This window comes from Netta rufina (genome assembly GCF_964035555.1).
Source record: "Netta rufina genome assembly, chromosome: 10".
Classification (NCBI taxonomy): Eukaryota; Metazoa; Chordata; class Aves; order Anseriformes; family Anatidae; genus Netta; species Netta rufina.
In genome coordinates, this window is record NC_140133.1 from 7,676,986 (window position 1) to 7,704,415 (window position 27,430).

The 27,430-nt window shown below is 61.3% G+C and overlaps 3 protein-coding genes across 3 annotated transcripts in view; all 3 read right to left on the reverse strand.

The window, feature by feature from the left end:
* Positions 1 to 3,232, reverse strand: part of BSN (bassoon presynaptic cytomatrix protein) — a gene marked incomplete at its 5' end in the record, with an annotated part of 69,050 nt that extends 65,818 nt beyond the window's left edge. Inside the window, one exon of the mRNA XM_084292525.1 lies at positions 3,060 to 3,232. Within this exon, the coding sequence (XP_084148651.1) occupies positions 3,060 to 3,232 (173 nt within the window). The remainder of the gene's footprint in view (positions 1 to 3,059) is intronic.
* A 725-nt stretch (positions 3,233 to 3,957) lies between these two features.
* TRAIP (TRAF interacting protein) lies at positions 3,958 to 19,983 on the reverse strand (the record flags this gene model as incomplete). Its single annotated transcript, XM_084292888.1, has 15 exons — positions 3,958 to 4,086; positions 4,688 to 4,738; positions 5,244 to 5,369; positions 5,906 to 5,954; positions 6,155 to 6,310; positions 6,827 to 6,915; positions 7,390 to 7,479; positions 8,958 to 9,045; positions 9,943 to 10,056; positions 10,659 to 10,753; positions 13,114 to 13,241; positions 15,707 to 15,746; positions 19,428 to 19,511; positions 19,729 to 19,786; positions 19,886 to 19,983. The coding sequence occupies 15 exons, from the start codon at positions 19,981 to 19,983 to the stop codon at positions 3,958 to 3,960; spliced, it is 1,395 nt and encodes a 464-aa protein (XP_084149014.1).
* A 321-nt stretch (positions 19,984 to 20,304) lies between these two features.
* Positions 20,305 to 26,627, reverse strand: CAMKV (CaM kinase like vesicle associated). Its single transcript, XM_084292465.1, has 11 exons — positions 26,492 to 26,627; positions 23,866 to 23,974; positions 22,717 to 22,848; positions 22,540 to 22,614; positions 22,314 to 22,452; positions 22,111 to 22,231; positions 21,532 to 21,607; positions 21,300 to 21,436; positions 21,142 to 21,220; positions 20,968 to 21,055; positions 20,305 to 20,866 (listed from the first exon to the last, which is right to left on the reverse strand). Exons 2-11 carry the CDS (start codon positions 23,958 to 23,960, stop codon positions 20,624 to 20,626), a joined length of 1,185 nt encoding a protein of 394 aa, XP_084148591.1. The 5' UTR covers positions 23,961 to 23,974; positions 26,492 to 26,627; the 3' UTR covers positions 20,305 to 20,623.
* Between the last annotated feature and the right edge of the window lie 803 nt (positions 26,628 to 27,430).

Consider the following 27,430-nt stretch of genomic DNA (forward strand, 5'->3'; position numbering starts at 1 on the left):
GGAGAAGGGCACACCAACTCCAGGCCAACCATATTTCATCACATCTGTGCCCACGTCACTTTGGCCCAAGGCATTTTTTTCTGTGGCTTTCAGAGGAACTGACAAACCCTCCTCTGGAAGCTTTTCAGAGCGGCCACACCACGGCCTCTGGTGCTGGCAGACCCCGAAACCAGGCAAGGAACCTCACGGCCCCCACCTGCCCCCAAACACTCGGCCTTCGGCAACACAGACGGGTCTCTGCTTTGAGTCAGACACCGTGTGCTGCCTCCCGGCCACGTGAGGGCTGCGGAGAGAGGAGGAAGCCTGCAGGAGGTTCTCCACCTGCGTGCCCAGGCTGCAAAAACCATGAAGATGGCAGGCACAGTGGGCAGCAGGTTGCACCTCTCTGTTCTTCAGGGAGGAGACAGAGCTCTTCGTGGATCGGGGAAACCCCTGTGTGACCACGATGCTTGGTGGAAGGCTCAGTGTCCATGAGACATCCCTTCCTCACCTCCTGCCCCATCTCCAGTAGCTCCAGCCCTGACCCAACGAGGTGCTGGTGGCAGGAGAAGGACTGGGAGCGGTCAGTGGCTGCCCCTGGCCCCCCATGGCCCCAGTGCTGACTGGGCAGGAGGGCTTCTCCTCGTGCCTTGTTCTGGAAGGTGCCTCGTTAAACACACGCACATTTTTCTTCTACAGACTACGGCCTAGAAGTACAACTAAATCATTGCTGACAAAAGAGAACACGCCGAGCTCCTTAATCACATCCTCGTGGAGAACAAGGCCAACGTGAACCCCTCGTCTGCTGCGCAGCGCAGAACCGCAGCTCGGAGCCGAGGGAAGCTGCACATTTCGGGAGGTGAAGCTGTTATTTAAGCCTTGTGCAGTCACATATCCCATCACAACCCTGGGCAAGCTTCCTACACTTGGTTATGTTCAGCGTTCACATACGTTTGCTGTCATTTAGCTAGCTTCAACAACCCAACTCTGGGTTTTGCTCTGCCTGCCTTCCTAAAGCCCCTCAGCAGCCCGGGCCGGCAGCCAGGCTGTGTCACACTGCTGCTTTCCTTCTCAAGCCAAGCTGGGTTGCCTTTAAAAAAAAAAAAAAAAAGAAAGAATGAAAGGAAAAACAACACATGGACACGCACAAAAAAGTCTGCATTTGGCAGCAGCTTCCCCTGACACGGTGGTAACACTCCTCTGCCTTCTGGGGAGCCCTCCACAGGCAGGGAGCTGCTGCCTCCTGCCCCAGCCCAGAGAAGATGCTGGGTCTACCTTCGATAGCAAGCGCGTGCTTGTAAGCTGTAAGAGGCCAAGAATCATCCAGATACCACACCAGCAGGGCAGTTAATTCCCTGTCTCCATTAAATCTCAGCAGGTGGAGCGAGGACCCTCCCAGGAACACGCTGCAGCTCCTCCTGCAGACCCCGTGTAGCACAAGAAGCAGATTCCCATTGCAGCACACCAGAAAAGGAAGCATCACTTGCACCCCGTCGCGTTTGCCTTGGAAGGTGCACCCTGCACCCGACAGGCTCGGGGACGAAGCTGCTGTTGCTGCAGGGCGGGGAGGAAAAGAAGCTGAAAAGAAGCCACGAGAGGCGTAAAAGCAGGGCTGCTGGAGGGAAGCACAGAAGGGGCTGGGTTGGAAGGGACCTTAAAAACCATCCAATTCCCACCTGCTGCTGCAGGAGGCCACAGCTGACACAGCCTGCCCATCACGGCGAAAAGCAGCCCGGTGGGATCCCTGACAGAGCAAATATTTTGACTTGGTCAGCCCAGTAAACCATTCCCTGCTCCCTTTTTGTTCCACTCAGGTGGGTTTTATAGGCTTGAAATATTACACGGCTGGGTTTCCCCTCCTCGCCCGGCCCCAGCCCCGTTCCCCTTGGCCCTCCAAATATCCTACACCAAATGAAGTTGTGCTCTCTAATTGCAGGAGCGTGGCAAGCTTCTCCAGAGCGCCAGCCTTAAGGTCAGCAAAGAGCCCGAAGAACGCGAGTTTAATATAGAGGAAAAGGCAGGCCCCGCTGCAGTACGTGCCAGGGATGCCTCCGTCACAGACTCGCTTCGTGGCTTCGTTTCTAGCACCGTCTTGTTAGAACAGACACTGGCTGCGTATCTGTGCCAGCCTGTGAAAAGCGTGATAAACCGTCTCTGTATAAACGGGGAAAGTTGCTCTCTCTTATTTCTATTAAATTGCTGCTAGGTACATCCCGACCACCCAGCACTGCTGGGGGACTCGCTGAGGGCAATGCCCAGCACGCTTACGGGAGCTGCCATACAGGCAGCACAGAACACCTCAGCTGCACGACTGTTTTTTCCCAAACTTGAGCTGTTTTCGCCAATTCGGAGCACTTCTCACAGCCCCATTTCTGATGCTCTTTCCTCACCCTGGTCCTTGCATGGGGCTCCACCGGCTGCCAAAGGCCAGTCCCTGGGACCCCCAGCAACCCCACACCCTGCCCCAAGCTATTCCTGAGCTGGGACCACCCCAGCTCAGCCCCACGCACCGAGCTCATCTCATCCCTTGTGCTTTGGGGTCTCTGCGGAGCAGCAGAGCAGGACAGGCTGTTGGGACAGGGGGAAGTTTCACACCGCGATACCTCTGCCCCCCAAAACCTCCGCGTGCTGCTGCATATGACCACAGGGAATCAAAACCCAAAACCCACAGCGGGGTTAGGGTGCCCAGGCTGCCTCCTGGCATAATGCGAGGCTGGGTGGGCTCACACCGAGGGGTAGCGGCGCCCTTGGCTTTGCTCGGCTCGCACCCGGGCCGGGGTGTGTAGGGTCTGGCTGTTTTTGGGGCCGGGGCCGAGCAGGCTTTGCCGACCCCACGCTCCCTTTGGGGGACGCGCTGCTCCCTGCAGCCACTCCGCACGCAGCCCCCAGCCCTAATTGCGTTAATTAACGGCGAGGGAGGGCAGGTCCCCGCCGGCAGCTGCTGCCCACCCCGGCGTTTTCGGGCGGCCTCAGCGGGCGCCGCTCGCGTCTCGCCCAGCAGCAGCCCCCGAACCCGGCTCTGCCCGGCTCCCGCTGCCCCGGGGCCGGCCCCCGGTCCCCCCGGTCCCCCCGGTCCTGACCTGGCGGCGGGCGCGGAGCCTCCCGGGCGCTGTCCGGCGCCGCCCGGTGCTGAAGGCGGCTGGGCGCTGCCGGGGGCGGCGGCAGCGGGCGGCGGGGCCCCGGCGGCGGCGGCGGCGGAGGGGGGCAGGGGCCCGTCGGCGCCGCCGCCCTCCAGGCTGGCCTCGTTGCCCATGGCGGCCGGGCGGGGACCGCTGCTCAGCGCCGCGCCGCCGCCGCCGCCATCAGCCCCGCGCCGCCATCGCCGCCGGCCCCGCCGCCGCCGCGCATGCGCCGCCCGCGAAGGCGCGCGCGCGCGCCCCCTCGCGAAAGCGCGCGCGCGCGCTCCCCGCCCGCCGGCGGGAGAAGGGAGGGGAGGGGCGGAGCTTAGCCACGCCACGCCCCCTGCCGGCCCGGCGGCCAATCGGCGTCCGAAGGGGCCCGCCCGTGAGGTCACGCGGCGGCGGCCAATCGGCGCGCGCCCCGCCTCGTGAGGTCACACGGACGGCACAGGCGGCGGGCCAATGGGCTGCCGCCTTTGCTATCCAGCCGTGGGGCAGCCAATGGGCTGCGCCGTGCTGTCTGAGGTCACGGGGTGCCAGCCAATCGGTGTCCTGCTCCCCGTGAGGTCATGGGCTGCACCAGCGCTCCCACCTGCTGTCCAATGGCAGCGCTGCTCCCCTGCCCTGCCAGCCAACGAGCATCCTCCTCCCCGTGACATCACAGGACGTCACAGTCCTCCACCCAATGAGCACCCTGCTGCCCCATGAGGTCACTTCCTGAGCAGGGGTGTGACGTCACAGCCCCCGCGCTGACATCACAGAAGGAGCAAACCCGTTTATTGTGCACGAAAAGGGGGGAAGGGAAGGGTAAAAGGGTAAAAGGGTAAAAGGGGCTGTGCCCGCGGCTCCCCCACGCGGCTCAGTGCAGGAAGCCGTCCAGCCGCGCCTGGCTGCTGCTGCGGGACGCGGGGGGAGCTGCCGCCCCCGGCCTGGAGCCGGTCTTCTTCTTGCTCCTCACCGCACAGGGCCGGAGGGCTGCGGGGTCCGTCTGAGGGGAAAAGGGTCAAGGACAGCACACAGCGAGGCCCCGGGACAGGAGGAGGGGGTATCTGCTCCAGGCTAGCTTGAGCCACAGCCCTGGGAGCCAGCCCTGGAGGTGCAACCCCAAAGCATTTGGGAAACGCCCTCATTAAGGTGCTCTAACAGCAGCAAACCCAGCTGTGGTTGAGCTGTAAGGTCCCAACCAGGAAGGAAGATGCACGCTCCGTGCTAACAGAGCTGCAGGCTTACACAAACCAGCGCCCCCAGAGCATGTGGGTTTAGGGCAACCTCTCCTCCAGCAGCAGCCCAAGGCCTCCAGGCACCCTCCAGGCCAGGCACAGCGCTGTCCCCCAGGAAGGAGGGCTGCAGCTGCACAGGCACAGGGCAGGGAGAGGCCCCTGCAAACCGTTCTGATTTCTAGTTGCTGGGTCCTTCCCAACAAACCTTTCCCCCGTAACATTCGCAGCAAGTTCAAGGCCTGGATGCCTTTGCTAAGCTCAGGCACGCTTGGTCAGATGTAGAGAAGTGCACCAGTTGACAGAGCTGGCTGAGACTGGAGGAACAACGCAGTTCCCCCAGAGCATCACTACTGCCACAGGGAAGGATACAGGCTGGATGAACTTTGTTCTGCCTCCCAAGCCGTCATACCCCATCCGCACCTAGGAGAGAGAAATAAACGTGACTGGAACAGCAGCACGGAGCCGTGGCTACTTCTTGTCTTGAATAAGAAAAGGGGCAGCCTCACAGGCCACGTGTTCAGGGGAGGTTACAAGCACCTGCAGGCACTCAGGACACTCAGCAGTTGCGCTAAGGCCTTAGCTTTGGGAAAGGGCAGCCCCTTAGGGAAGTTTGGGGACCTTCTGGAAGGAAACAGCCTTCCAGGTTGCCGCAAGGCTTAGGATTTTGTCACTGGGACTGAGTCGTACAAGGAAAATACCCAAAGCTCCAAGGAGGTAGAAGAAGGGGATGTGGAAGGCCGTTTAATCCGCTGCCACGCGGGGAGTGACCATCTGTCATCCCTGGAGCTCTGCAGGGCTGGGAGGCAGCCAGGTCGTGCTCCAAGATTTATTTTCCCCACGCTGAATGCAGCAAGGTGGAAGCTGTGTTCGATCCTGTGGGGTGCCCTCAGGACAGAGGTGTGCAGTGCCAGCCTGCCGTACTCACCGTGCCTGTGTTCTTGTGGGAACCCAGCAAGCTGCCCGCTGTCAGCTTCTTGGAGTGAACGGAGTTCCTGATGAATGCTGGCAGCAGCCCTTTAAGAGCCTCATCCTCCAGATCATCTGCCCAGTTCTGTCCCACAAAAATAACGAGAGAAGCCCTTTAACCAGCACGACCCGCTGAATTTAGTCCACACACAGGCAGCGCTAACAATGCGGGCAGCTACTTCGGGTAACAGGCACACCCATAGCACGTCAGGCCAAAGAACAGAGGCTCCACACCTCCCACTGGGGCTCGTTTGGAGCAGTGCCTGCGAGGCAGGACGCCGTGCCCCATGAACCTGGGCACAGAGCCCCCCAGCTGACCCCGTGGCCGCTGTGATCAGACCCACGCTGCGCATTCGCTAAGCGCATCTGAGGCAGGACAACCGGCAAGAAGTGCGTGTGTCCCCACCCTCCCTCTCCTGCCCGGCTCCAGGTCTGTGCGCCAGCAACACGGTGTTTCTAGGAGACAGGCGAGCACAGCACTTTGAAGTGCGTGCTGTGGCTCTGCAGATGGGCTGGCCTCTGCTTAGAGCATCTCCTGCGTAGGAAAACGGGGCCTTCATCTCAAGCTCATTAACGGCAGAATCAAAGAGGTGATACAGAAAACAAGATCAGTCCATTTACCTCCACTGTTTCCTTCAGAACTTTCTTTGCCAGATTTACCACAGGAGGCCTGCAAGAAGCACAAGGAACAAATCAGAAGAGATTCATTGTTCAAGTGGAGCTGGCAAGGACAGACAAGGCCGAGCAAACGATGACAAAACTTGCAGTGCGACACCAGGCAGCTGGAGAGCTGTCTGATCCCACACAGCAACTTCCAAAGCAGCGAGACTTTGATCTCCTTTAGAAGCAGGAAGAGGAGGGAAAACTCACGGCTTTTTATCCAGCTTCTGCCTTTTCGCAGGGCTGAAGAGAGATTTGCAGGGCTGATTTTCGGGGGTGTCCACATCAAAGGTGGCGTCTAGATTGATCTCGTCGCTGTGGGCTGGGCGGTGGAGCTTCGGGTGCCGCAGTTCCACGGGAGCAGGGCTGCAAGGCCACGCAGAGCAGCAGCCGTCAGGAGGCTGCCGCGCAGCAGACGAGAGGGAGACACAGCTACAAGCCCCCCTGGGGAGCTGCACCACAGCAGCAGGACCAGCATCCAAACCCCGTTCTACTCTAAGTCCCCAAATGGAAAACCCAAACCCCAGGCTTTATGGTCAATGTCCCAAAGTGCTGTTTGACCTCTGATGGCCTGCGCTCACAGCAGCAGCGCCCTGAGCCCAGGGAAACACACTGGCCCGCTGGTGCTCAGTGTACACAGCCCAGTTTGCCATACTGGGGTAAGAGGACTCGCTGCCAGAAAGAAAGGGCATGATAAAACGTAAAGGATGCAGTTCTCAGGCCCAGCCTCAATCAGTCTGGACTCCTGTGTGACAAGGATCTTAGGTCCCTGTACAGCAGGGCGTGCTTGCTGGAAGGCCAGCTCTGAGACAGCAGCCTTGGGGAAATCTCCCTGGCAGGGGAAACATCCTTGGCCTGTATGTGAGGATGAACTTCGCTGACCTTTCGAAGACCAGTCGGCTGAGCGTCTCCCTGGTCACAGATGGCACTTTCAGGGTATCCTGCAGGATGTCTATCTTCTTCTTCAAACTCTGGAGAGAGGAGGGAAAGCAGTGAGCTAAGGGAAGATTTAGGAGAAGTACCAGCAGCCCCTCATCCATAAATCTGCACTAGAAGGAATCACAGAATTTCTAGGTTGGGAGAGACCTCAAGATCACCCAGTCCAACCTCTGACCTAACACTAACAAGTCCTCCCCTAAACCATATCCCTAAGCTCGACATCTGAACGTCTTTTAAAGACCTCCAGGGATGGTGACTCCACCACTTCCCTGGGCAGCCTATTCCATTGCCTCACAACCCTCTCAGTAAAGAAGTTCTTCCTAATGTCCAACCTAAAACACCCCTGGCAGGGCTGCACACCCCTGGAGATCAGAGGTGGAGCAGATACGGGGTGAGTCAGGCTAGGTAACCTAGCCCCTGAGCAAAAGCCTGCACAACTCCTGGCTTTGCAGCTGCAGGCCATGGCCAGCTGCCAGTTACTGCAGACTAAAAACCAATATTCTCACCAAAATCTCCTTGTCTGCATTCTTCAAATCCTTCTGGGTGCTTTTTAACTCCTCCTTTGTGTTCTCCAAGTCTGAAACAGTTCTCTGCAGCTGCAGAAAAAAAACAACACTGGTTATAGCACGCAGGTAAGGGAGACAGCAGGTCCCCGGCCGAGCAGGATGCCCTGCAGCACGTGCTCCTCTTCCTTGCTTTTGGTTTTCCAGTGCCAACCTCTGACCAGGCTGTCCTACACCAGAGCCATCCAGTGCCTGCTCATTCCCTAAAGCTGCCTGCAGAGGGATCTCCAGGGCTGCGTGCCCAACACAAGCCTTCCCACAGCCCTTCTGCCTGGTGGTGACAGCTTTCCCGTGTTTTAACGCTTGGCGGCTCCAGCCTGGATTCCTGCAGGGCTCTGCATGCAGCGGATCCCAGCACCACCAGCCCCAGGCCGGGCGGTGGCCGTGCATCAGCGGTACTGGCACACGGGCAAACCTGAGGCACCAGGAGGGCACCAGGAGCCGGGGGCTGAGCGGTGGGCTGGCACCACCACAAAGGACTGGAAATGGGGTCACGAAGCGACGGCGCAGTCAGCTCGCTGGCAGCCAAGCCCGGAGCACGCTGACTCGCATCTTGACCCAAGAAAGCGACTGCATTTTGGCACAGACTCAGCCAGAACCAGGGCGACGGCAGCACCTCACGTTAAGGGGTTAACCTGCCTGGGGAGCAGCTCAGCAATCCAAGAGCCTTCTTCCCAGTTTGATGGGACCACAACAGCTATGTCTGGGGAACAAAAATAGGCCAAATCCACCCACAGTCTCTCACTTTGTGAGCTTGGACTTGGGTGCACCCCAGGGAACACCTGCGCCTCAGAGAGCAGGGCTACACACGAGCTTTTCAAGGGGACGCGCTTCCAAAACTGACACAGGGATCCCTGGCCTGGGCTAACAGAGCCCAGGCAGCCCTGTAACAGGGGCAGCACAGCAACAAGGGGCATTTCTGCAGCTCCAAGCCCTGTGCCAGCTCAGCTCAGAGCAGCGCTAGCCCAGGGAGGCTCTGTGCAAGCCCCGTGTGTGTCCTCACATTTTGGGAACCTCTCCTGCTCGGACCCAGCACCACGCAGGAGCCCTGGCCAGCCTGCTTCAGCCCAGTCCAGCAGGGGGTTCACTGGGGTTGTGCCGAGCCAGGGCTATGCTCTGCCTGGCTGGTGCTGGCTCAGACCTCTCCTTCCCACCCTTCCTAGGGCCCCGATGCTGCAGCACAAGGAGCTGGGGGCTGCACAAGCTGCTGGAGCCCTGGGGAAGCGGCAAACCGCCGCCTGCTGCTGCCTTCCAGGCCAGGCCCCCTGCCAAGCACTGTCTGGCTCTGCCCTGCTGATGTCCCCGTAGACCATGGTGCTGATAACAGCCCATGTTTGCACACCACGGCATCACACCTGACCCAGAAACCCCAGCCTGACACCTCCCTGCCAGCTGTACCTCTAACGGAGTGCCCAGCGCAGGAAGGGGGCACTGCACGGGGCTTGGACCAGTTACTGGGTGGGAGCTACTGACCAGGTGCCAGCCTTGTGACTCCCACACTCTCCCTTTACCTTGCTGTTGGCAGCAAACAGCTCCTTCTTCAGCTTCTCTGTCATCTCACTGGATACCTTGCGAGCCTCCTTCAAGTTCTCATATTCCCTGAAAAGAGACCAGAAGAATCGTGCTGCGTTTGCATGAAGATGAAGACAGAACTTCTCGGAGACCATTATTCTGAAGTTCTGCAGCTGCAGAACCACTGGAGAAAAGCCAGGACACAAAGTCCTGTAGGGAACAGAGCTGAGCACATCGACACCGACCAGCAGCGTGTCAAATACACAGCCTCAGAGCGGGGAGGGAGGAGGCTGCGGGGCTGCCATGCCTGAGGAGAGGTTCATGAACAAATGGAAACCAGATCCAGCAACATTTCAGCTGTTGGAAGAGACGGACAGCCAACAGAGCAGCCTCCATGCTGGCAGCAACCAGAGGACTTTCCTTTAAGTGACTTCTCAGAGGCATTATGCTATTGGCCATGCGCATTCATTTCCAATTACACCACGGGGACACTCGGCTCATTACAGCTTTGTATTGAAGCTGCAATTATTCAGCTGCCATCAGAACGGACCCAAAGAAGCCGTGGCTTTGCCCGGCAGGACCAGATGGATTTCCAGGTAGGGGATGGCAGCACTGCAGGTCCCACTTGCCGGAGCACGTGAGGCCACAGCTGCACGGTGCAGCGCAGCACGGAGCACAACCCGGGGCCCCTCAGCCACTCATCTCCCCCCAGGCACGAGAGGAGAAGCGAGGGAACAATAATCACCACATAGGTGCACTGACAGCTCCGGAGACAGTTCCCATGGTGACACACGTGTCACTACAGTGACAACACGAGCGGTTCGGTGTGACAGGCTGCGATCTGGGTCCCCAGGATCTGTCGGTCACAACCCAAAGAGGCAGCAGGAGCCCTGCAGAGCCTGCGTGCCTGCCGGTGCCCAGCAGAGGGGTCTCCCCCTGCACACCCAGGGCAGCAGCAGCCCGTGCCCAGCCTGCAGCACTCACTTCTTCAGCGAGACGCAGTACACCGCAAGCTGCTCCACTGCTGCCTGCCCCACTCCCATCTCTCGGATCATCTCCTCCACTTCGGGGCGCTGGCTCTGAAGCAACAGTTCAATCCTGCATAAAAAAAATGATGAAAACGTACCCTCAGCTCGTGAGTCACAAACAGAGCTGGGAAGGAGCCCGCAGCCCTGCTTCCCCCAAGCAGCTCCCCCAGCCTGAGCTCCTGAATGCAGAGGTGGCAGAGAGATGCAAGGGCCCCACTGCAGGCAGGGCATTTTGCTAGCATGACGAGGACTGGCTGGAGAAGGGGCAGCTGCACACATGTGCTGCACACGGGGCTGACAGAGCAGCTTTTGGGCCCCACACCCGTGCAGCTAACTGTACTCCTGGGCTGGGATTTGGGCTCTGCCCCAGCAGCCTCTCCAATAACAGCAGCAGCGCACAGCCACGCTCGGAGGAGTAGGGATGAGGCCGCTCTGAACACAGCTCCGTGCCCTGCTGCTATTTAGGGAGAGCAGCTGCCTGGAAAGGAAGCAGGGGCAAGAGCACAGACAGGCAGAACCTGCTAACGCAGCACTTCCCAGCCTGACGGGGTAAGGAGAAGTCACAGTCCCGGTGTGAGGGGCTGGCTGTTGCAGCGAGCACAGGAGGACCTCTCCCTCCCTGCTGGGGAAGGGGGGAGGCGTGCAGCCCGGCTGGGGGGCGCAGCATCTCACCGCTCCATGGTTTTCAGCTTGTTCCGCAGACGGCGGGCCTCCTCCTTTGAACTCCTGTTATCCTCCTGCTGCTGCTCCAGGAATTTCATCTGTTTCTGCAGAGAAGCGAGCGCACGCAGACCGTCAGGAGGGCTCCGGGGATTGTTAGAGAAACATCCTGGCTTATGCGCACTGCGGGCAGCTGGGAGCATATGTTGGCTCTTAATGCTATCACCACCTCAGCAGCCCAGGATTACGGAGAGTTTATCTCCCCCCTCTGCTGCACCCCTACCTCTGCTCCTCGCAAACACAGCGGGGTCTGAGTGCTAATCGCAAGAGGAGTCTGAAGCTGAAGCTGCTTTGGATCCTTCTCTCTTGCTAGGAGGATTTGCGGGGTGGGCAGCACCCTGTCCGCAGCGACAATTTGTTTTTCAAAAGCAAAGGAGCCCGAAGCAAGCAAACCTTGCTGCTGCTGCATTCTGCTCCCTACCCAGCTAAGCCCTTTGCTTTAGCCTCCCGCTTCTCCTTGCTATTAGCTGCTTAAAGCATAACTAGGAACACTGCGTGGTCTCTCCTGGCAGATCTCAGCCACACCAGCCACCCACCCGGGCGCTTCTCTCACCCGCCCGGGGAGGCTGCAACATCTCCTGCAGCCAGCACCTTTCTCTGCTCTCCAGCAGCAGGCAGCAGCAGTGAACTTCAGCTGAGCTAAGGAAACAGAGATCTGCAGTTTGGTAGAGGACGTGGGAAAGCTGGCCTGAATTCACACCACTTCAATGCATCTGTGTTGTCTAAGTTTGCAGGTTCCCTGGCACCTCGCACAGCAGCTTCAAAAAAATAAAATAAAATAAAATAAAATAAAAAGCCCCCAGAGCAGAGCTTTGGGCTGGGTTGGAGCAGGGTCCCCAGCCTCTCACAGGCTGGGACAGCAGCAAGCTGTCACACCAAGGTTCAGCAGCAGCTGGCAGTGCCAGCAGAAGCCAGGACAGCCTGGGGGCTCGACCTGCCTCACAGCTAGTAAAGCTGTGCTTTTCCTGCACGTTTACTGCTTTAATCTTGAAATGATGTATAAATGATGTACAAAGCTTTGCTTGGCGTTCAGATGGGAAACCCGTACACCACGGAAAAGATTACCCTCAGGTCCCTCATCCTTGTGCCCTGCCCAGCTTTCACTAAAAGAACATGAGCCTACTCAGAGGGCTTTGCAACAGGCAAAGCAACCCCAGAGCCGCCTCCTGAGGCACCCGGCAGGAAAGCCGAGCACAGAGCTCGAGTTGAGCAGCAAGCACCAGCTTCCACTGTCACAAGAGTGCTTTTATTTGTTTGTTTATTTTACAGGATTAGGAAGCATCAGTACTATCCTGCCACTGGTATACCCAGGAACCCAGGATCCTAAGAGCATCTTGGGCATGATCCAGACCCGGGTTGCCTTTACACCCAAGCAGATTGGGTGTAAATCTAATCCCATGGGCAGTCAAAAAAAAGCCAACAACAACACAACACCAAAACCTTGTTCTGGCCAATAGCAAGGCCTGCATGACATTAATTTCCTTCTGTAGATCTCTTGCCCTGCGACAGCATCCTGCTGCTAATGCTGTGCAGACCTCAGGTGGCTCCTCCAGGAAGAGCCCAGCTGCTCTGCGGGGACACAACCATAAAAAACAACCATCTTAAAGCTTGCCCCGGCTGCGTGGCCTGGCAGGTCAAGGAACATGAGATTTAGGGTTAGACCCAAGGGGCAGAGAGCAGAGAGGTGCAGTTCACCTCCACTCCCCCCTCCAACCCACTGCTCCCAGTCCCACCTGCCCAAAGGCCCCGCACACAGCAGGCAGCCCAGCTCGCCCCGCTGCCGAGGCAAAGTCCCCCTGCTCACCCCCAGACATCCCAACGAAGTGCTTCTTGCTCTTACTCCCCTTCCACTGGCTGTTTATGCACACTGCATGACTACACACTGAGTCACTGCACGCCGAAGCACAACGGGAATATTTGATCCCTGGACTTCACACATTACTAACCTAACCGAAGGAAAGCCCTGGCAACAGAACAGAGACAGGAGAGTTAGCTGGATCAGATCCCGCTTCAGCTGAAGCTTGCAACTCCCCCTCCATATATTTTGGTTTGATTTCTCCTCCAATCAAACTAAGAAACTAATTTTCCTTGAATCCCGCCTGACCAAAACCCGTTTAAAAAGAACATTGCACCGCAGGGAGCCGGCGCTTCCCCAGCAGGGCACTGGGGCCAGTTCCCACACTGTTCCTGCCGATACCTGTGCGGTCACGGTCAGCACTGTTGCTCCAGCTGCTGGGCTCAGCCAACACTCCCCAAGCTGGGCTGGTGGCTCCTCCAGCCCCAAATTCCCACCGGCACAGAGCCACGCGTCTGTGTTATCACAGCCCGGGGAGAACCTGGCCAAAACGAGCAGTGCTTGTGCAACGGCTAGAGCCAACGTCCTGCCGGGATGGGATGGGAGAGGTACCTTGAGAGAGGAACACAGCATCTCTGTCTCTCCCAGCACCTTCTGGAGCGACTCTATGGTGGCATTGCGCACATCGAGAGTGTCCCGCAGCCCGTCCACGATGGCCTGGCATTCTCGCTTTTCTTTCTCTAGAAAAAAGGGAAAACACAAAGGTCACGGCCCAGAAACCCAGACCTGAGCAGCCCCACAAACAACAGCAGCAGCACAACAGACGCTGCTTGTGGTCTCAGGCTGCTAGGAGCTGGCCGTTCCTGCAGAGAGCCATTTCCCTAAAAGCTGTCTGCTCTGGGGTTTGTACCGAGCAATTGCTTCTCCCAGTGCCAGCAGGCTTCGAGATTTTCTTCAGTAAAGATAACAAGTTCCCTTTAATAGCTTTCCAGTGCCAGCCCTGCTAGCATTAAGCTGATGCATCTTAACTCTTGCATGCTCTCCCAGGCGGGTGTGCACTGTTCTCTGGAGTCACACCAAGCTGGAGAGCCAAGCCTGGTCCCTTCACACGGAGCCTGATGCAGGCGAGCCCTGCGGGATGTGCAGCCATCCTGAACATGCAGGGACCCCACTGCGTCACCATGATGTCCCCTGCCCTCCCCACAGCACCACCAGCAGAGGTGCAGGCAGCACAGAACAAGGCACACGCCTCCAAACACCGCGGAGAAGATGGTGAAAACCACGCTGGATTTCCACTTGTTTTGGTGAGACAAGGGGAGAACGGCTCCCAGGGCAGCAAGCAGCCCCGAGCTGGCAGAGCTAAGCACAGAACAGCCAGCACCGACAGAAAGCTCCAAGCACTTGGGCACGATGGCAAGCAGCAGCCCCTCCGCCCAGCCCTGCTGAGAAGGGGGTGAAGCCCACAGCTCGGCACCTTCCTCCTCTGCCAAAATTGTTGTGGCTCCGGGCTGGCAGCAGTGGGGAGGCACCGGGTGCCCCTCCAGGAGGCTGCTCCTCCTTTCAGTCCAGTTTGACACGGTGCCACCACGGCCCATGGGAGTGTGACCAGCAGTGCTGCTCCGCTGGTGGGCCAGGCAGTACGGGAGCCACCAGGGAAGGAGGGGAGGAATGTACCCCAGCAGAAACACAGGTGCTAGGAGAAGCGTGGAGGGAGAGAAGTTCCCCTTAGTAAAGCATTTTGTCTCCGCTGAGCTGAATGACCCACCCTCACCAGAGGCAGCACAACCTGGAGATGCTCCGCTGCATTTGCGGGAACTCCACATCCCCAAAAAGAGCCAGGGCTTCCCCCTCCTCCTTCCCCAGCTGCCCAGAGGCAGATGGCAGGATTTGAACCTCCCTATGCTGCAGGAATGAGTTCAAATGAGTCACTCCAAGTGCCTCCCACTTCACCTGCTGGGGCTGCACAGAGCTCCACGCCTCTAGAGCCATTTGCAAGCTGATGAGAAGCTGGCAATTACACAGCTCCGCTACAACAGGGAGCGCAGAGCACATCTTTAAGGGAAGAATTTATACACAAGAGCCACCAGAGAGCAGAGTGCCCATAGCAAAGGAAGCAGGAGGTGGGAACGAGCTGCTGCTTTCCAACACGGGAACAGACCGGGATAGGGGGATGTCAGATCGAACCTCTACTCACCAGAAGCCGCGAAGATGAGCAGGCCTTCAAGCAGTTTTTCTTGGATAACATCCTAGCAAGAATCCCAGCCACCTTCCCCAGAAGATCTGGCTCCCTACCAAGTCACCAAACTGCACTGAGCTAGCACGAGAACAGGCCTCAGAATAGCGACGTGCAGGCCCCCCAGTGCTGCTCCCAGGCTGAGGACCGAAGCCCCAGCCCACTGGCTACTCGCGTCTGTCTCGTGCACGCAGGAAAGGCAGAGGGAAGACTACTCTCGGGGCGTGGGTGAGCCCCCAGCATTCTTCAAAGATTTCTCCTTTCTGGTAGCATGTCTTTGGATTTCTGTCACTCCGACTGACATTTTCCTTTCGCTGCTCATGACTCATGTTCTGATGACAGGCTGCCTACAGACGATGCTTAAAACCCATCGACAAGTCTCCAGGGCTTTCGCTTTTCCTGCCTCCCTCAAACATCCTCTAAAATTAAAGATGGGAAAAATGGAAGCGCACACACCAAATCCCGTCTGCTCTTCAAGTGACACATGTGGCACTGCAACAGCCAAACAAACCCAACACCTTCCCACTGCTGCTCGGGCACCACTTTTACCCCCCCCCCCCCCCCTTTTTCTGTTAGCAGGAATGAGCCTTTAGCAACAGCAGCAGCGAGCTTCCCAGCGATGAGACCACAGGCTCTGCTTTCAGCAAGCTTACTCCAGACGTAGCCGTGCTGGGCTTTTGTAGCTCTTAGTAAGAGAAGCAGAAGAAATCACACACGTGTATCTAAATTTGCAGAGGGCAGCCCAGTCAGAGCTGCGCTGGGCCAGCCCGCAGGCAGGTTTTGCAGGTTCTGCACAGCTTTAGGCAGCCTCTCCTTGGAAAAAGCTCCGAAGAAGCTGCTCCAGAACGAACTCGCAGCCTGCACCATGCCCCTGGCCTCAGGAAGGGGCAAGCTCTGCAGACACGATCCTCGGGCCTGACCAGAGCAGCGCACGCGGGCAGAGCCCGGGACCTGCCGGCAGCTGGAACTCACCTTTGGCAGAGAGCTGAGCCTTCGCCTTGTCCAGTTCATTCTGAAACACAGCACAGACAGCCCGATTAGGAAACAGCCTGCGGAGAAGCTCTCACCATACCTAAAGGACCTGAGAGGTTTCTCAGCAGGCCATTTGCACCAGCGAGGCGCTAAGAATAGCGCGCATTAACAGCGAGCCCCGAGTTACAAACAAGGATTATTGCAGGGAACGAAAAGAGCACCTCCAACTGGCTCCCTTCGGGGAGAGAAGAGAAGATCCCAGTTTTATCTTAGCCTTGTCAACCTTGTGTTTCTCACACTGTCAGTCATCTTGTTTTAGCTGAATAATTTTGGAAGGCTCTCAGGGAAACACGGGAAATCAGACAGGAAGGATTTTTATAACGTTTTACCTAAACAAGGCAAATAAGGCAGGGATTCTGCCAGACTAGCTGGATCGCGAGCCACTTTGAACTGGGGTGAACTTGAGCCGCGTGCAGGTGGGGGACCCGAAGGCACACCTGAACTTCTTAAAGAGTGATGAAGCACAAAACCGAGAGGCACCAGCCAGCACTCCGACAGACGCCAAAGCTGCTGCAGTTTGGGAGGCCGATGAGCTAACAGTTGAGCCAAGTGGACACAATAAGATCACCGACAAGCCCCTCTGTCCCAAACAGTGCCACAGAACATCTCCTGGGCACCCCAAGGGCCTGGGGAAGGTCAGGCATTTCTAACACCTTCACCAAAGAGCAGAGAGAGGGAGCACACACTTGTGGGTTAAATTATAGATGGAGCGATGCGACCTGTGAGTGCTGGCAAATAGCCAAAGGGAGCACACAGAGTTTATAAAGACGAGCAAAAATATACGTATTTTACATCCATATTTATGTAACTCTCACACATTAGAGAGGGAGAGGGGAAAAAAATACAGGAAAGAGTCAACAGAAGATGACTTAAAAAGCTGTGTTAGAACTGCAGAGGAAAGCACATAACAAGCCAGGCAGGAACTGCAGTGGAATAAAACCTCAATAAAATGCCAACACAGTACAGAAGCCGAGCACACAAATCTGTGCAACCCAGAGTGCTACATGCAAATCTGAGCTGAGAATAGCAGGAGCAGCGGCCGCGGAGCTGACTGGACCAGAGTGAAGCTCTGCTAGCGACAGCAAAGCCAGGAAGGAGAAGATGGGATCTGAAGCTGGGTACGCAGAAGGGACTGGAGGAAAGCCGGGCAGAGCTGACTGGGATTTGCCCCCAGGGGGATAACAGCCGGAGGGCTGAGGTGGAATTAACTCTGCTGCAGGAACTGTTCCGAAGCAGCTTCCTCTGAGTTCTATTCAGGAACGATTAGTGAGCTCACAAGACGTGCTAATTAGCATGAGAGCAAAAGAAATCCTGGGCTAGCGCAGGCAGCTATGTAACATTACCTCATTCATCAACTTAATCTGAAATCCCTCATCCTCCACCACCGCTCCTAAAGGCTGCTCCCAATTTTCACTCCTCTGAGAGATGCAAGCTCTGCTCTCTTTTCAACCCTGAATCACAAGGCAACGCTGCCGCAGGATCAGATGCATATAACCTGACCACAAACAGGCAGCCGTCCTCCCAGGTTCCTTCCTTCCCCAGCAGATTTACAGGTGGGAATCCTCCTCCTGCCTCCTTTTTGCCAGGAGGAGCAAAATCCCCCAGTCTCCTTCCTAAAATGGGCTCTTGGCCCCCCAGGTCACAAGCGACTGGTAGTGCCAGGTTCCAGATGAGCCCTGGGGAGGTGTCCCACCCCAAAACTAACACTTCTGCTCTCGGAACAGCTGTGTGGAGACTGTTCTGATGGCCGAGGACCATCTTTAAGAGCAGTGCAGGAGGAAAAAAAAAAAAAAAAGAAACCAAACACAACAGGCTGAGCTCTGAGAACAGCTTAGATATGCCGCAGTGCTCGACCTGGGGTCTGCAGCTCCGCCAGGGAAACAAGCCTCCCTCGGTGCCTCGGCTGAAGCCGATGCCTGGCAGTGGGAAGCAAAGCAGAAACCCAGGGAAGGGTTTCAGACAACAATGTTGTTCCTTCCAACAACTTCTAGCCAGGTGCATGACACCAGTTCACAGAAGTGCATCCCTGCTTTGTCTCTCCGTGGGGTCACAGCTTGGCACGCGGTTTGTGAGCCCCCCGAGGCACGCTCCCTTGCCCCAGTCCAACTCTACCATGGCAAGAGGCCAAAGACTCATTTGAGGACATCTGCAGGCTGCACAGATATAGCTCGGGTTGATTACAGAGCTGACTGATTACAGAGCAACCCGGAGCCGTGCACGGGGCAGCGAGTACCCCTAAAAACTAACCGCCCTCATCCGCACAGCAAATATTTGGTTCTTTCCTGTTCGATAGAGATGTCGGCTCCCTCATTAGGGGAGCTGGGAGCTTCGGTCTAGATATTGCTCCAGCAACAACAACACAACCTCTGTAGGAGGCTTGATGGTAACACATCATGATGTTGTGCAAGAAGAGTCCGCAGTCTTGCCCTGGAGCAAGGGAGCAGGTCTCCAGCACGGCCTGCAGAGTGGGCATGGCTGGGGGAGCCAGCCGTGTGCCCTGGGGAGGAGGGCTAAGAGAGAAGAGAAAGCTTTTCCAGGGCATTTTTCTCCGGTCATGCCATTTCTGAGTCACTCATCTACTTACACTTAGGAGAGCTGATCTGAATGCGGCCTACAGGCAATGTTTACCTGCTCCAAGCCACTGCTTTGCATCTAGGGCACACAGCTTCGAGTGCCCAGAGATGCTTTTTCTTTGCCTCCGCACGCACACTTTGGGCTCGGTTTCTTTATTTGCGGGCTCTGAGAATGACAGTGCTACTGACATCATAGTCTGGCTTGCTTTATTTTAAAAACATACGATATACATATAGCAGTTGCCATGACAATGCTAATTATGGTAATTACTGCACATGCTGATTCTAAACACAAGAGGGTACAAGCGTCCCATTATACCAAGGTCAACGGATTACTTTTTTTTGGAACAGATCTAACTCCGCCACATACGGAGCCACGCTCCATCCATATTAAACGACGGAGGAGAGCGCGGAGCAGCCCCTCCTCGTGCAGGGCCTCCCACCCACGGGTGGCACTTGGAGAACGTGGCCCAGCTCCTCAGCCCTGGCCAGGATCCCCCTGGGGAGCCAGCAGCAGCACTGCCCACGCCCCTGCAGGCACAGCTTTAGTCCGTCTCCTAATTTCTCTCTGGAAACCAAGCCAGCCTTGGCACCCTGCCCTGCTTCGTTGTGAGCCCCTGCAAACAAACCCACCTGCACAGAAAGGAGCAGGAGGGCTCTGTCTAACAGCCCCTTCCTTCCAGGGGGGGACAGGAGTGACGCCTGCCTGAGCCTGGCGCCTTCCTTCTGCCTCTCGGGCAGCTCTGCAGCCACCTTCCCACAGCCACCGGTGGCAGCTTGGAGGTCCGAGTGAGAAGCAGCAGTTGGGTGCTTGTTTGGTGCTGCTTCAGGGCTCCAGGCAAGGAGAGAAGCGTAAGAAGTCTGCCTTTCCCTGCTCTTCCTTGCGCTGCTGGCTGAAGTTTGGGCAGGGGCAAGTAAACAACCACTGGGGGAGGCAGTGCTGTGACAGAGCTGGGACCAGGGTGGGCAGTGGGAAGGAGCAGGAGGCATTGAAGTGCTTTGGGTCCCAAAGACGAGCACAGCACAGCAGGCAGCAGCTTGGGGACTGGCTGCTGGCCCCTCGGAGAGGATCAACCCCAGAGAAATACCTGCAAGGTCTCCGCGTCCGGCGCCGCCTGCTCCTCCAAGGCGACGTTGAAGAACAGCTTGGTGATGATGTGCCTCTTGCTCACCTAAACACAGGGGAGAGCCCAGGGGTCGACCCGCACAGAGGGGGGGGCACACAGCGCCTGGGGGGGGGGGGGGCACTCCCAGCGGGTGCTCAGCTTGGCAGCGGGAAGCCCCCGGTGCTCGGGGGGGGGGGGGGGGGTGCAGGGGGGACACGGGGGGTCGTGGGGGTGCAGGGGGGGCACCGGGGGGTCCCGGGGGGCACCGGGGGGTGCCGGTTACCTGCGTGCGGCACTGCGGGCAGGTCCTGCTGGGCGCCGCCTCGAACCAGCGGCTGAGGCTGGGGGAGGAAGCGGGGGTGGGGAGGGGGGCGCCCGGTCAGCTCGGGGCACGGCGCTGCCCCCCCATCGGTGCCCGGTGCCCCCCCCCCGGTGCTCACCAGGCGCTGTGGAAGGTGTGCCCGCACGGCAGCGCCGCCACGTCCCGCTCGTTGTCGAAGAAATCGGAGCAGATGGCGCAGTGCGCCCGGATCGGCATGGCGGGGCTGGGGGGGGCCGGTCCCGGTACCCCCCCGGTACCCCCCTCCCGCTCCCGGTCCCGTTGCAGCCGCGCGGGGCCCCGCGGTTCAAACCCCGCCGCGCTCCCTCCGCTTCCTGCCGGCCCCGGAACCCGGCCCCGCCCCGCCCCCCCCCCGCCCCGTTCACTCTGGAGCCTACCGACGGCCCCGCCGCCCCCAATTAACCCCATAACCCCCCCCCTCACCCCATAACCCCCCCCCCACCTCCCGGTGCCCCCCCCCAGCCCCGCACAGCCCCGCACAGCCCCGGTTTGCCCGCGGCGGGGCCTTTATTTGCCAGACATCCGGGGGGGGGAAGCGGGGTCCCCGCGTGTGCCCCCCCCCCCGCACCCCCACCCGTGTCCGTGGGGTGCTGGGGGGTCGGGGGGGGGCTCCCGGTCCCCGTCCCACCGGGGCCCGGCGCATGCAGCCGGGGAGCCCCCGGGGGGGGACACACGGGGAGAGCGGTGGAAAAGGGGACACGGGGTGGGGGACAAAGGGGGGGGGGGACACGGGGTGGGGGGGCCATGCAGGGCGCTGCCCCGCTCTGCTGGGGCACGTAGAAAAGTGGGGCGCAGGCTGGGGGCGCGGGGGCCATGCCGGGCTCTGTACAGGGGGTGCTCAGCCGCTCGGCTCCTTCGGGGCCTCGGTGGCGGCGGCGGCGGCGGCAGTGGTGGCGGTGGTGGCGTCGCTGTCCCCGTTACACGTGGTGGGGGCCGGGGTGGTGGCGGTGGTGGTGGTGGGTGGCGTGGTGGGGGCTGGGGGGGCCGCGGTGTCGGTGGTGGTGGTGGTGGTGCTGGCGGCTGGCTCCGTCTGCTCGGGTGCCCGCAGGCGCTTCATGAGCGTGGTCACCCGCACGGCTTTCTGCAGGGGGGGAGAGGGCGTCAGGAGCCTCCCCCCCCCTCCCCAAAACACCAAGGGGAGGAGGAGGCTGGGTTCGGCCCTGGTGCCCCCCCCCTGCCCACCTTCCACTTGGCCCTGGCAAAGTTCTTCTCGATCTGGGCGCAGACGCCGTCCTTGATGTTCTTGTCGGAGGCGGCGTTGCCGGAGATCCTGCGGGGAGGTGCGGCGGGGTGAGAGGCCCCCACCGCCCCCATATTGTGTGTGTGTCCCCCCCCCATCGCCCTGCCGCCCCTCACCACTCGTGGGAGATGGCCTCCTCTGCCGTGATCCGCTGGTCCTGCTCTACCTCCATCAGCCGCGTCACCAGCTCCTTGGCTGGGGGCAGGGGGGTGTCAGCGCCAGGGGACCCCCTGCTCCCCTCGCGTGTCCCCCCCCCCCCAGCACCGGGGCTCACCCGCCTGCGAGATATCGTCCCAGTAGGGCGGGTCGAACTCGTAGTCCCCGGCCAGGATTTTGCGGAAGAGGTTCTTGTCGTGGTTCTCGTAGTCATCCTCGTCCGCCTCCTCGTAGAAGGGGGGGTTCCCCGAGAGGCTGCGCGGGGCGGTGTGCGAGTGCTCAGCGCCCCCCCCCCCCCGCCCACCCCGTGCCCCCCGTCCCCGTGCCCCCCGTGCCCAGCCCGCACTCACAGGATGTACATGATGACGCCGATCGCCCAGCAGTCCACCGGCCGCCCGTACCGCTGCCGCCCCACCACCTCCGGAGCTGCGGGGCACAGGAGGGTGGCGGGGGGACAGGTCCCGCCCCGGGGACCCCAGTAACTGCGTACCCACAGGGGGGAACCACCAGCCCCGGGCACCCATCTGCCTCCCCGTGCTCAGCAGCCTGGGGCCGGATCCTCTCCTCTGGCTGCTCACAGAGCCCTGGGAGCAGGGCGAGGGGGCCACTGGAGGCACCCAGGATGGGTCCTCGGGGTGATGGGGAGCAGGAGGGACCCGCTGGAAGCACCCAGGATGGGTCTTTAGGGTGATGGGGAGCAGGACGGATGCACTGGGAGCAGCCAGGATGGGTCCCTGGGGTGCTGGGCAGTGGCCATAACCAACCAGGAGCCCCCAGGGCGGCAGGGACCCCCAGGGAGCACCCACCAGCAGCAGGAGGGACCTGCTGGGAGCACCCAGGAGGGGTCTCCAGAGCAACGGGCACCCATCAGGACCCACCAGGAGGGCAGGGAGCTCTGGGGACACCCCCGCCTCCCCCTGCGCCCTCACCCAGGTACTCGGGGGTGCCGCAGGGCTCCTTGATGAGGCCGTTCTCCAGCTTGGCCAGGTGGAAGTCGCTGATGACGATCTTGGAGTTCTTCAGGCGGTTGTAGTACACCAGGTTCTCCAGCTGCCGGCGTGAGGGACGTCAGCACCCACGGGTGCGCCTGCACCCACCGGGGACCCCCCCCAGCCACGCGGCCGGCACCCACCTTGAGGTTCCTGTGCACGATCTTGAGCGAGTGCAGGTAGGCGACGGCCTCCAGCACCTGCCGGATGACGTTGCTGGTGTCCTTCTCCGAGTAGTAGCCCTGGTCCAGGATCCAGTCGAAGACCTCCCGGCCCGTGGCCCTGCCGGCGCCGAGAGCAGGCTGCCGGCAGCCCCGCGGCACGGCCGCAGCCCTCCCCACCCCCCCACCACCCCTCTGCCCCGCTTACAGCTCCAGGAAGATGAAGTACTCCTTGCGGGTGATGTAGACGTCCACCAGCTGCAGGATGTTGGGGTGCTTCACCCTGCGGCGCCCAGGGGACGGCGGTGGGTGGGTGGGTGGGTGTTTGGGTGCCCCCCCTGCGGCCGCGGGGTCCGACCCGGCGCCGCCCAGCCCCGGCACTCACATTTTGAGGATGATGATCTCGTTCTTGGCCGCCTTCCGCACCTTGCGCCCGTCCCGCTTCAGAAACTTCTTGCAGGTGTAGAGCTTGCCCGACGTCTTCTCCTTCGCCCGGAAGATTTCGCAGAACTCCTCCCTGCAAGGTAGCAGGGGGGGAAGGGGGGATCCATCTCAAATCAGCAAATCAATAGGAAAGTGTGGGAGGGAAACAGGTAAGAAGAAAGCCCCTTCCCCACCACAGGGCCATGGGGGCTCCTTGAGCACAGGGTGGGACTGATCCTGTCCCCGCACAGCACTCGCGGGCAGACGGATATTGCAACCCCCTCAGCACCGAGGCTGAACAGCAGCAGCCTGCCTCAGGATTAATTCAAGTGCTGCGTTCGGGAAGGAGGAAGGCGAGAAGCACCAGCTGCCTGAGGCCAGTGAAACGGTCCTGGTCTGTTATTAATGGTGTTGGAGCCCTTCGGCACAGGCAGGGGCCGTGGGGACTCTCAGCCCTCGGCTTTCCACCCCCCCCCAGCCCTGCCTGGCCGTGCCAAAACCCTCGAGGGGTGTAGGGGAGCCAGGACCCAAATGGAGGGGCTGCCTTTAGAACGGAGCCAGGCTCAGGCAGCACCCAAAAGGGTCCCCGCAGCCACCCAGCACCACCCCTCCGGGCATCCCCAGCTCTCAGATGCCCAGCACCGTGGCCAAGCACCCTCAGCACCTCGGAGCCCAGTGAAAAAATCCCTGCTGGGTGTTTTGGGGTCTCATCGGTCTCTGTCGGCAGCTGGATCCCACGGCTTCTCCTTCTGCACCACGAGAATGTCACCAAGTGACATCCGCGTCCCCTCTCCTGCCCTGCTCCCGGGAGGTGCCGCGGGGAGCCCTGGCTCTGCAGGACTGCTGCAATCCCAGCAGATATTCGGGAGGGGAGGAGGGAAGGGTTATCGGAGGTGCTATCAGTGAGCAGCCGTGGAGGGGAACCTCGCCACCGTCAGCAGCCCCGTCCTCAGAGCAGGCAGAGAGGAACTCGGGGCACCCACTGGGAACAGGGATTTGTCACAGGGAAAGCACCCTGAGTGCCCCCAGCCCCAAACCACTGCACTCCATTCCTCGGCGTGGGGTTCGGGTCCCCAGGGGCGCCCCCGGGGCCCGGGAGGGACAGACTCACGTTTTGATGACCTGGCCCAGGTCATATCTGTCGGTCACCTCGGACGGCTGGTTATAATCTTTCTTGTCCCCCAGCGTCACGCAGCCAAACGGCATTGCAGGGCCCAGTGCTGGAAGGGCAGAGAAGGCAGTGAGCGCCCCGGCCCCGCTGCCTGCCCCAGCCCCACCCGAGCTGCGCTAATTAACGCGAAACCCGGCAAGGCGCAGCGCCGTGCACCCATCCCTGCGGCACCCAGCCACCCTGCCTGGCTGGGCTGCCAGCCCGCCCCCCAGCCCCCATTTGCAGGCTCGTTAATGAATTTATTCCGTAGCCAGAGCCGGGAGCAGCCTGCTGGGGAAGCAAGCGGAGGCGACCAGAGCGGCTCCTGTTTCTCAGCCTGTTTCTGCCCCACGGTGATGCTTCTCCAGCCTGGGCATCGCCCGCCGCGTGCTGCCCGACGTGCAGCCCTTTAGCAGCGATGTCGCGCCCTCGGTTTTCCTGCTGGGACCCCTCCAAACCCAGACCCTGCTCGGGACGAAGGGATTTTTCCCCTTTCCCACCCCGTTACAGGGAAGAAGTTCCAACCGCCGGGATTTTCTGATGGCTCACGAGACCCCGAGGGCTCCCTGCGTCCTGCTCAGCCCCAGCGGGACACGGCGCGGTGCCGGAAGCACCCATGGCCCAAACCTCCCCGAACACCGTGCCATGCCGTGCCGGCCTTGCCGTGCCGTGCCGGCAGCGCCCGCTGCCCCGGTGGGCCAGGATGGCTGAGCGGGATGCGGGCGCCGGCACGGCGGGTACCCAAGCGCTGCGCCTGTTGCTATGGCAATGGGAGCTGGAGATGCAGAAAGCGGCACATCCTGCGGAGGGGGCAGGGACGGGCAGCACCCGGCGGCACCCGACCCACCCGCGGGGGCTCAGCCCCGTCCCCGGGTCCGGCCTGCGGCACCCGGGGCGCTCACCGGGGTGCTCCGTGGGGTGAGCGACCCCAAAAGCGGGCAGGATGCAGGCGCAGTGAGGCAGGGGTGCGGGCACGCTCCTCCCTGCGCTCGCTGCCTCCATCCCCGAGCAGCTCCCGCAGGGTGGGTGCTCAGTGCTCGCACAGCACCTGGGTGCCATCCTATCGGGAAAGCCCTTTCTGGGTGACAGCAGCTGTCCCCGTCCCACTCTGGAGGAGCAGAGTGCCCATATGTACGAGAGCACTCGTGGTGCTCGTGCTGTAGCCCCAACTGCAGCGTTCCAGCCCTCGCTCGGCTCATCGCAGCAGGAATCGTGCTCCGTGTCCCCGTGCCAAGCGACGCTGCCCCTGCCGTGCCTGGGTGAGGGGGACGAGGGCTGTCCCCGCAGCCGGCAGCGTGGCCGCGGGTCGGCAGCAGCGGGGCTGGCTGGCTGGGAGCACTGCCAGGCTGCGTGGTGCCAGGGCTGGCCACGAAGGGGACCCAGGTGGGACGGTGTAGCGGGGTCGTGGCGCTGCCTCGGTGAGTGCTCGGCTCATCCACACTCATAAAGCGAGTTCCTGCTGCTTCGGTGAGGCCCCATCCTGCCGAGGCTCAGCACCGCCACCGTCCCCTGCCCCGGGGCTGGCTCGGGGAGGCTCGGCACACCCCGGTGCCCCGCGCCCCGCAGGGGAGCGCACGGCGAGGGGCAGCCAGGCAAGGCCTGGGTGCAGGAGGGGAGGCTGGGTGCTGCGCTGGCACCTGCACGCAGCCTGCCCCCCCCCCCCCCCAACACTGCGAAGCATCTAATTTCGGAGCAGAAGCAACAGCGGGTGTAAGACAATAGCGGGGAAGTGGGTGGCCGGGTGCGGATGGCACGGAGGGATGACGCAGCCGCGCAGCCCTCACCAGCGTCTCCCCCAGCCCCCCAAAACCCGGCTCTGCTCCACGGCGGGGGGACCAGGGGCTGCCGCTTGGCCCGCTCCATCTCCGGCCCCGCTTCCACCTGCAGCTGCCCCGCTGGCGTGACGGGGGGGGTCCCCGCTGCGCCCCACGTCCCACGGGAGGGATGTGCCGGAGCAGAGCGCAGAACGTGGCCGGGCCGGGGGTGGGGGGGGGACACCTCCGAGCCCCCAGTGCAGCAAAGCGGAGGGCAGCGGGAGCCCGGGGTGCAGCGGACAGAGGCAGCGCGTCGGGCCGGGGCGCAGCCGGTGCTTGGGGAGGGTCCCGAGCCCCCCGCCCCGAGCTGGTCCCGGTGCTCCCCAGCGCCGGGAGCGCCTCGCCGGGGGCGAGCGGGGAGCGCTGCCGCAGTGGGGAGCGGGGCTGCGGGGAGGGCAGGGAAGGAGGAGGGAAGGAGGGAGGGAGGGAGGGAACAGCGGGGTGCTCGGCGCACGGAGCAGCGGGCGGGGGTCCCGCGGGGGCGGCCGGGCCGGGGGGCGAGCGGCGGGGCGCGGAGCCCGGCGGGGCTCGGGGGCAGCCGTCGGGGCGCACCCGCAGCCGGGCACGGCGCGGCCGGAGGGGGGGGGGGGCCCGCGGAGGGGCACGAAGCCGGCCCGAGGGGGGCGAGGCGGGGGGCGGCAGCCCCCGGCCAACAAGTGGCCGACCTCGGCGGCCCCCCCCCCCGGCGCACGGCTGGGCACGGCACGGCTCGGCACGGCTGGGCACGGCCCCCGCCCCCCCGGGGGCTGTCCCGCCGCGGCCGCCGCGCTCACCTTGTCGCCTCTCCGACCGCAAAGGGGGGGCCGCGGCCCGGGGCCGCCGCCGCTCGGGGAGGGGGGCGCCGTGCGGAGCCGGGCCGGTGCCGAGCCGAGCCGAGCCGAGCCGTCGGTCCGTCGCGGCGCGGCCCCGCGCGCCCGGCGCGGCAAGTTGGGGGGGGCGGGACCGCGGGGGGGCCCTCCCCTCCCCCCCCCCCCCGCTCCGGCTGCCGCCCCGCCCCCTCCCGTGACGTCACCCCAAACTTTGCGCCCCGCCCCTCCCGGGCGCGGGAGCCGGCACCCACGGGGGACGGGGCGCACGTGGACCCGGCACGGGGCCCCCCCCCCGGGGAGTGGGGACCCCCGCGAGGGGCAGGTCAGCGGGGAGGGGAGGAGGGGTGCGGGGGGGGGTTGTGGGGTGAGGGGGGGATGGGGTGGGAGCGGGTGGGGGGTGGTAGATGGGATGGGACGGGACGGGACGGGATGGGATGGGATGGGATGGGATGGGATGGGATGGGATGGGATGGATAGGATGGGACAGTTGGGATGGTCTGGTCTGGGATGGGATGGGATGGATAGGATGAGATGGGATGGGATGGATGGGACGGGATAGTTGGGATGGGATGAAATGGATGGGACGGGATGGGATGGGATGGGATGGGATGGGATGGGATGGGATGGGATGGGATGGGATGGGATGGGATGGGATGGGATGGGGTGGTTGGGATGGGATGGGATGGGATGGGACGGGACGGGACGGGACAGGATGGGATAAATGGATGGTGTGGGACAGAAGTACAATCTTGGGGGAGCTGGGCAAGTTCCCTCGAGCTCCATCCCTCCAGCTGCGGGGCCAGAGCTGTTGGGGCTCACTGCCCCACTTTCTTCCCCAAAGTGGCAAGAAAAGGGTGGCAGCCTAACACCGTGGGGCCCCCTAAACCCCTCACTTGCTGCCTG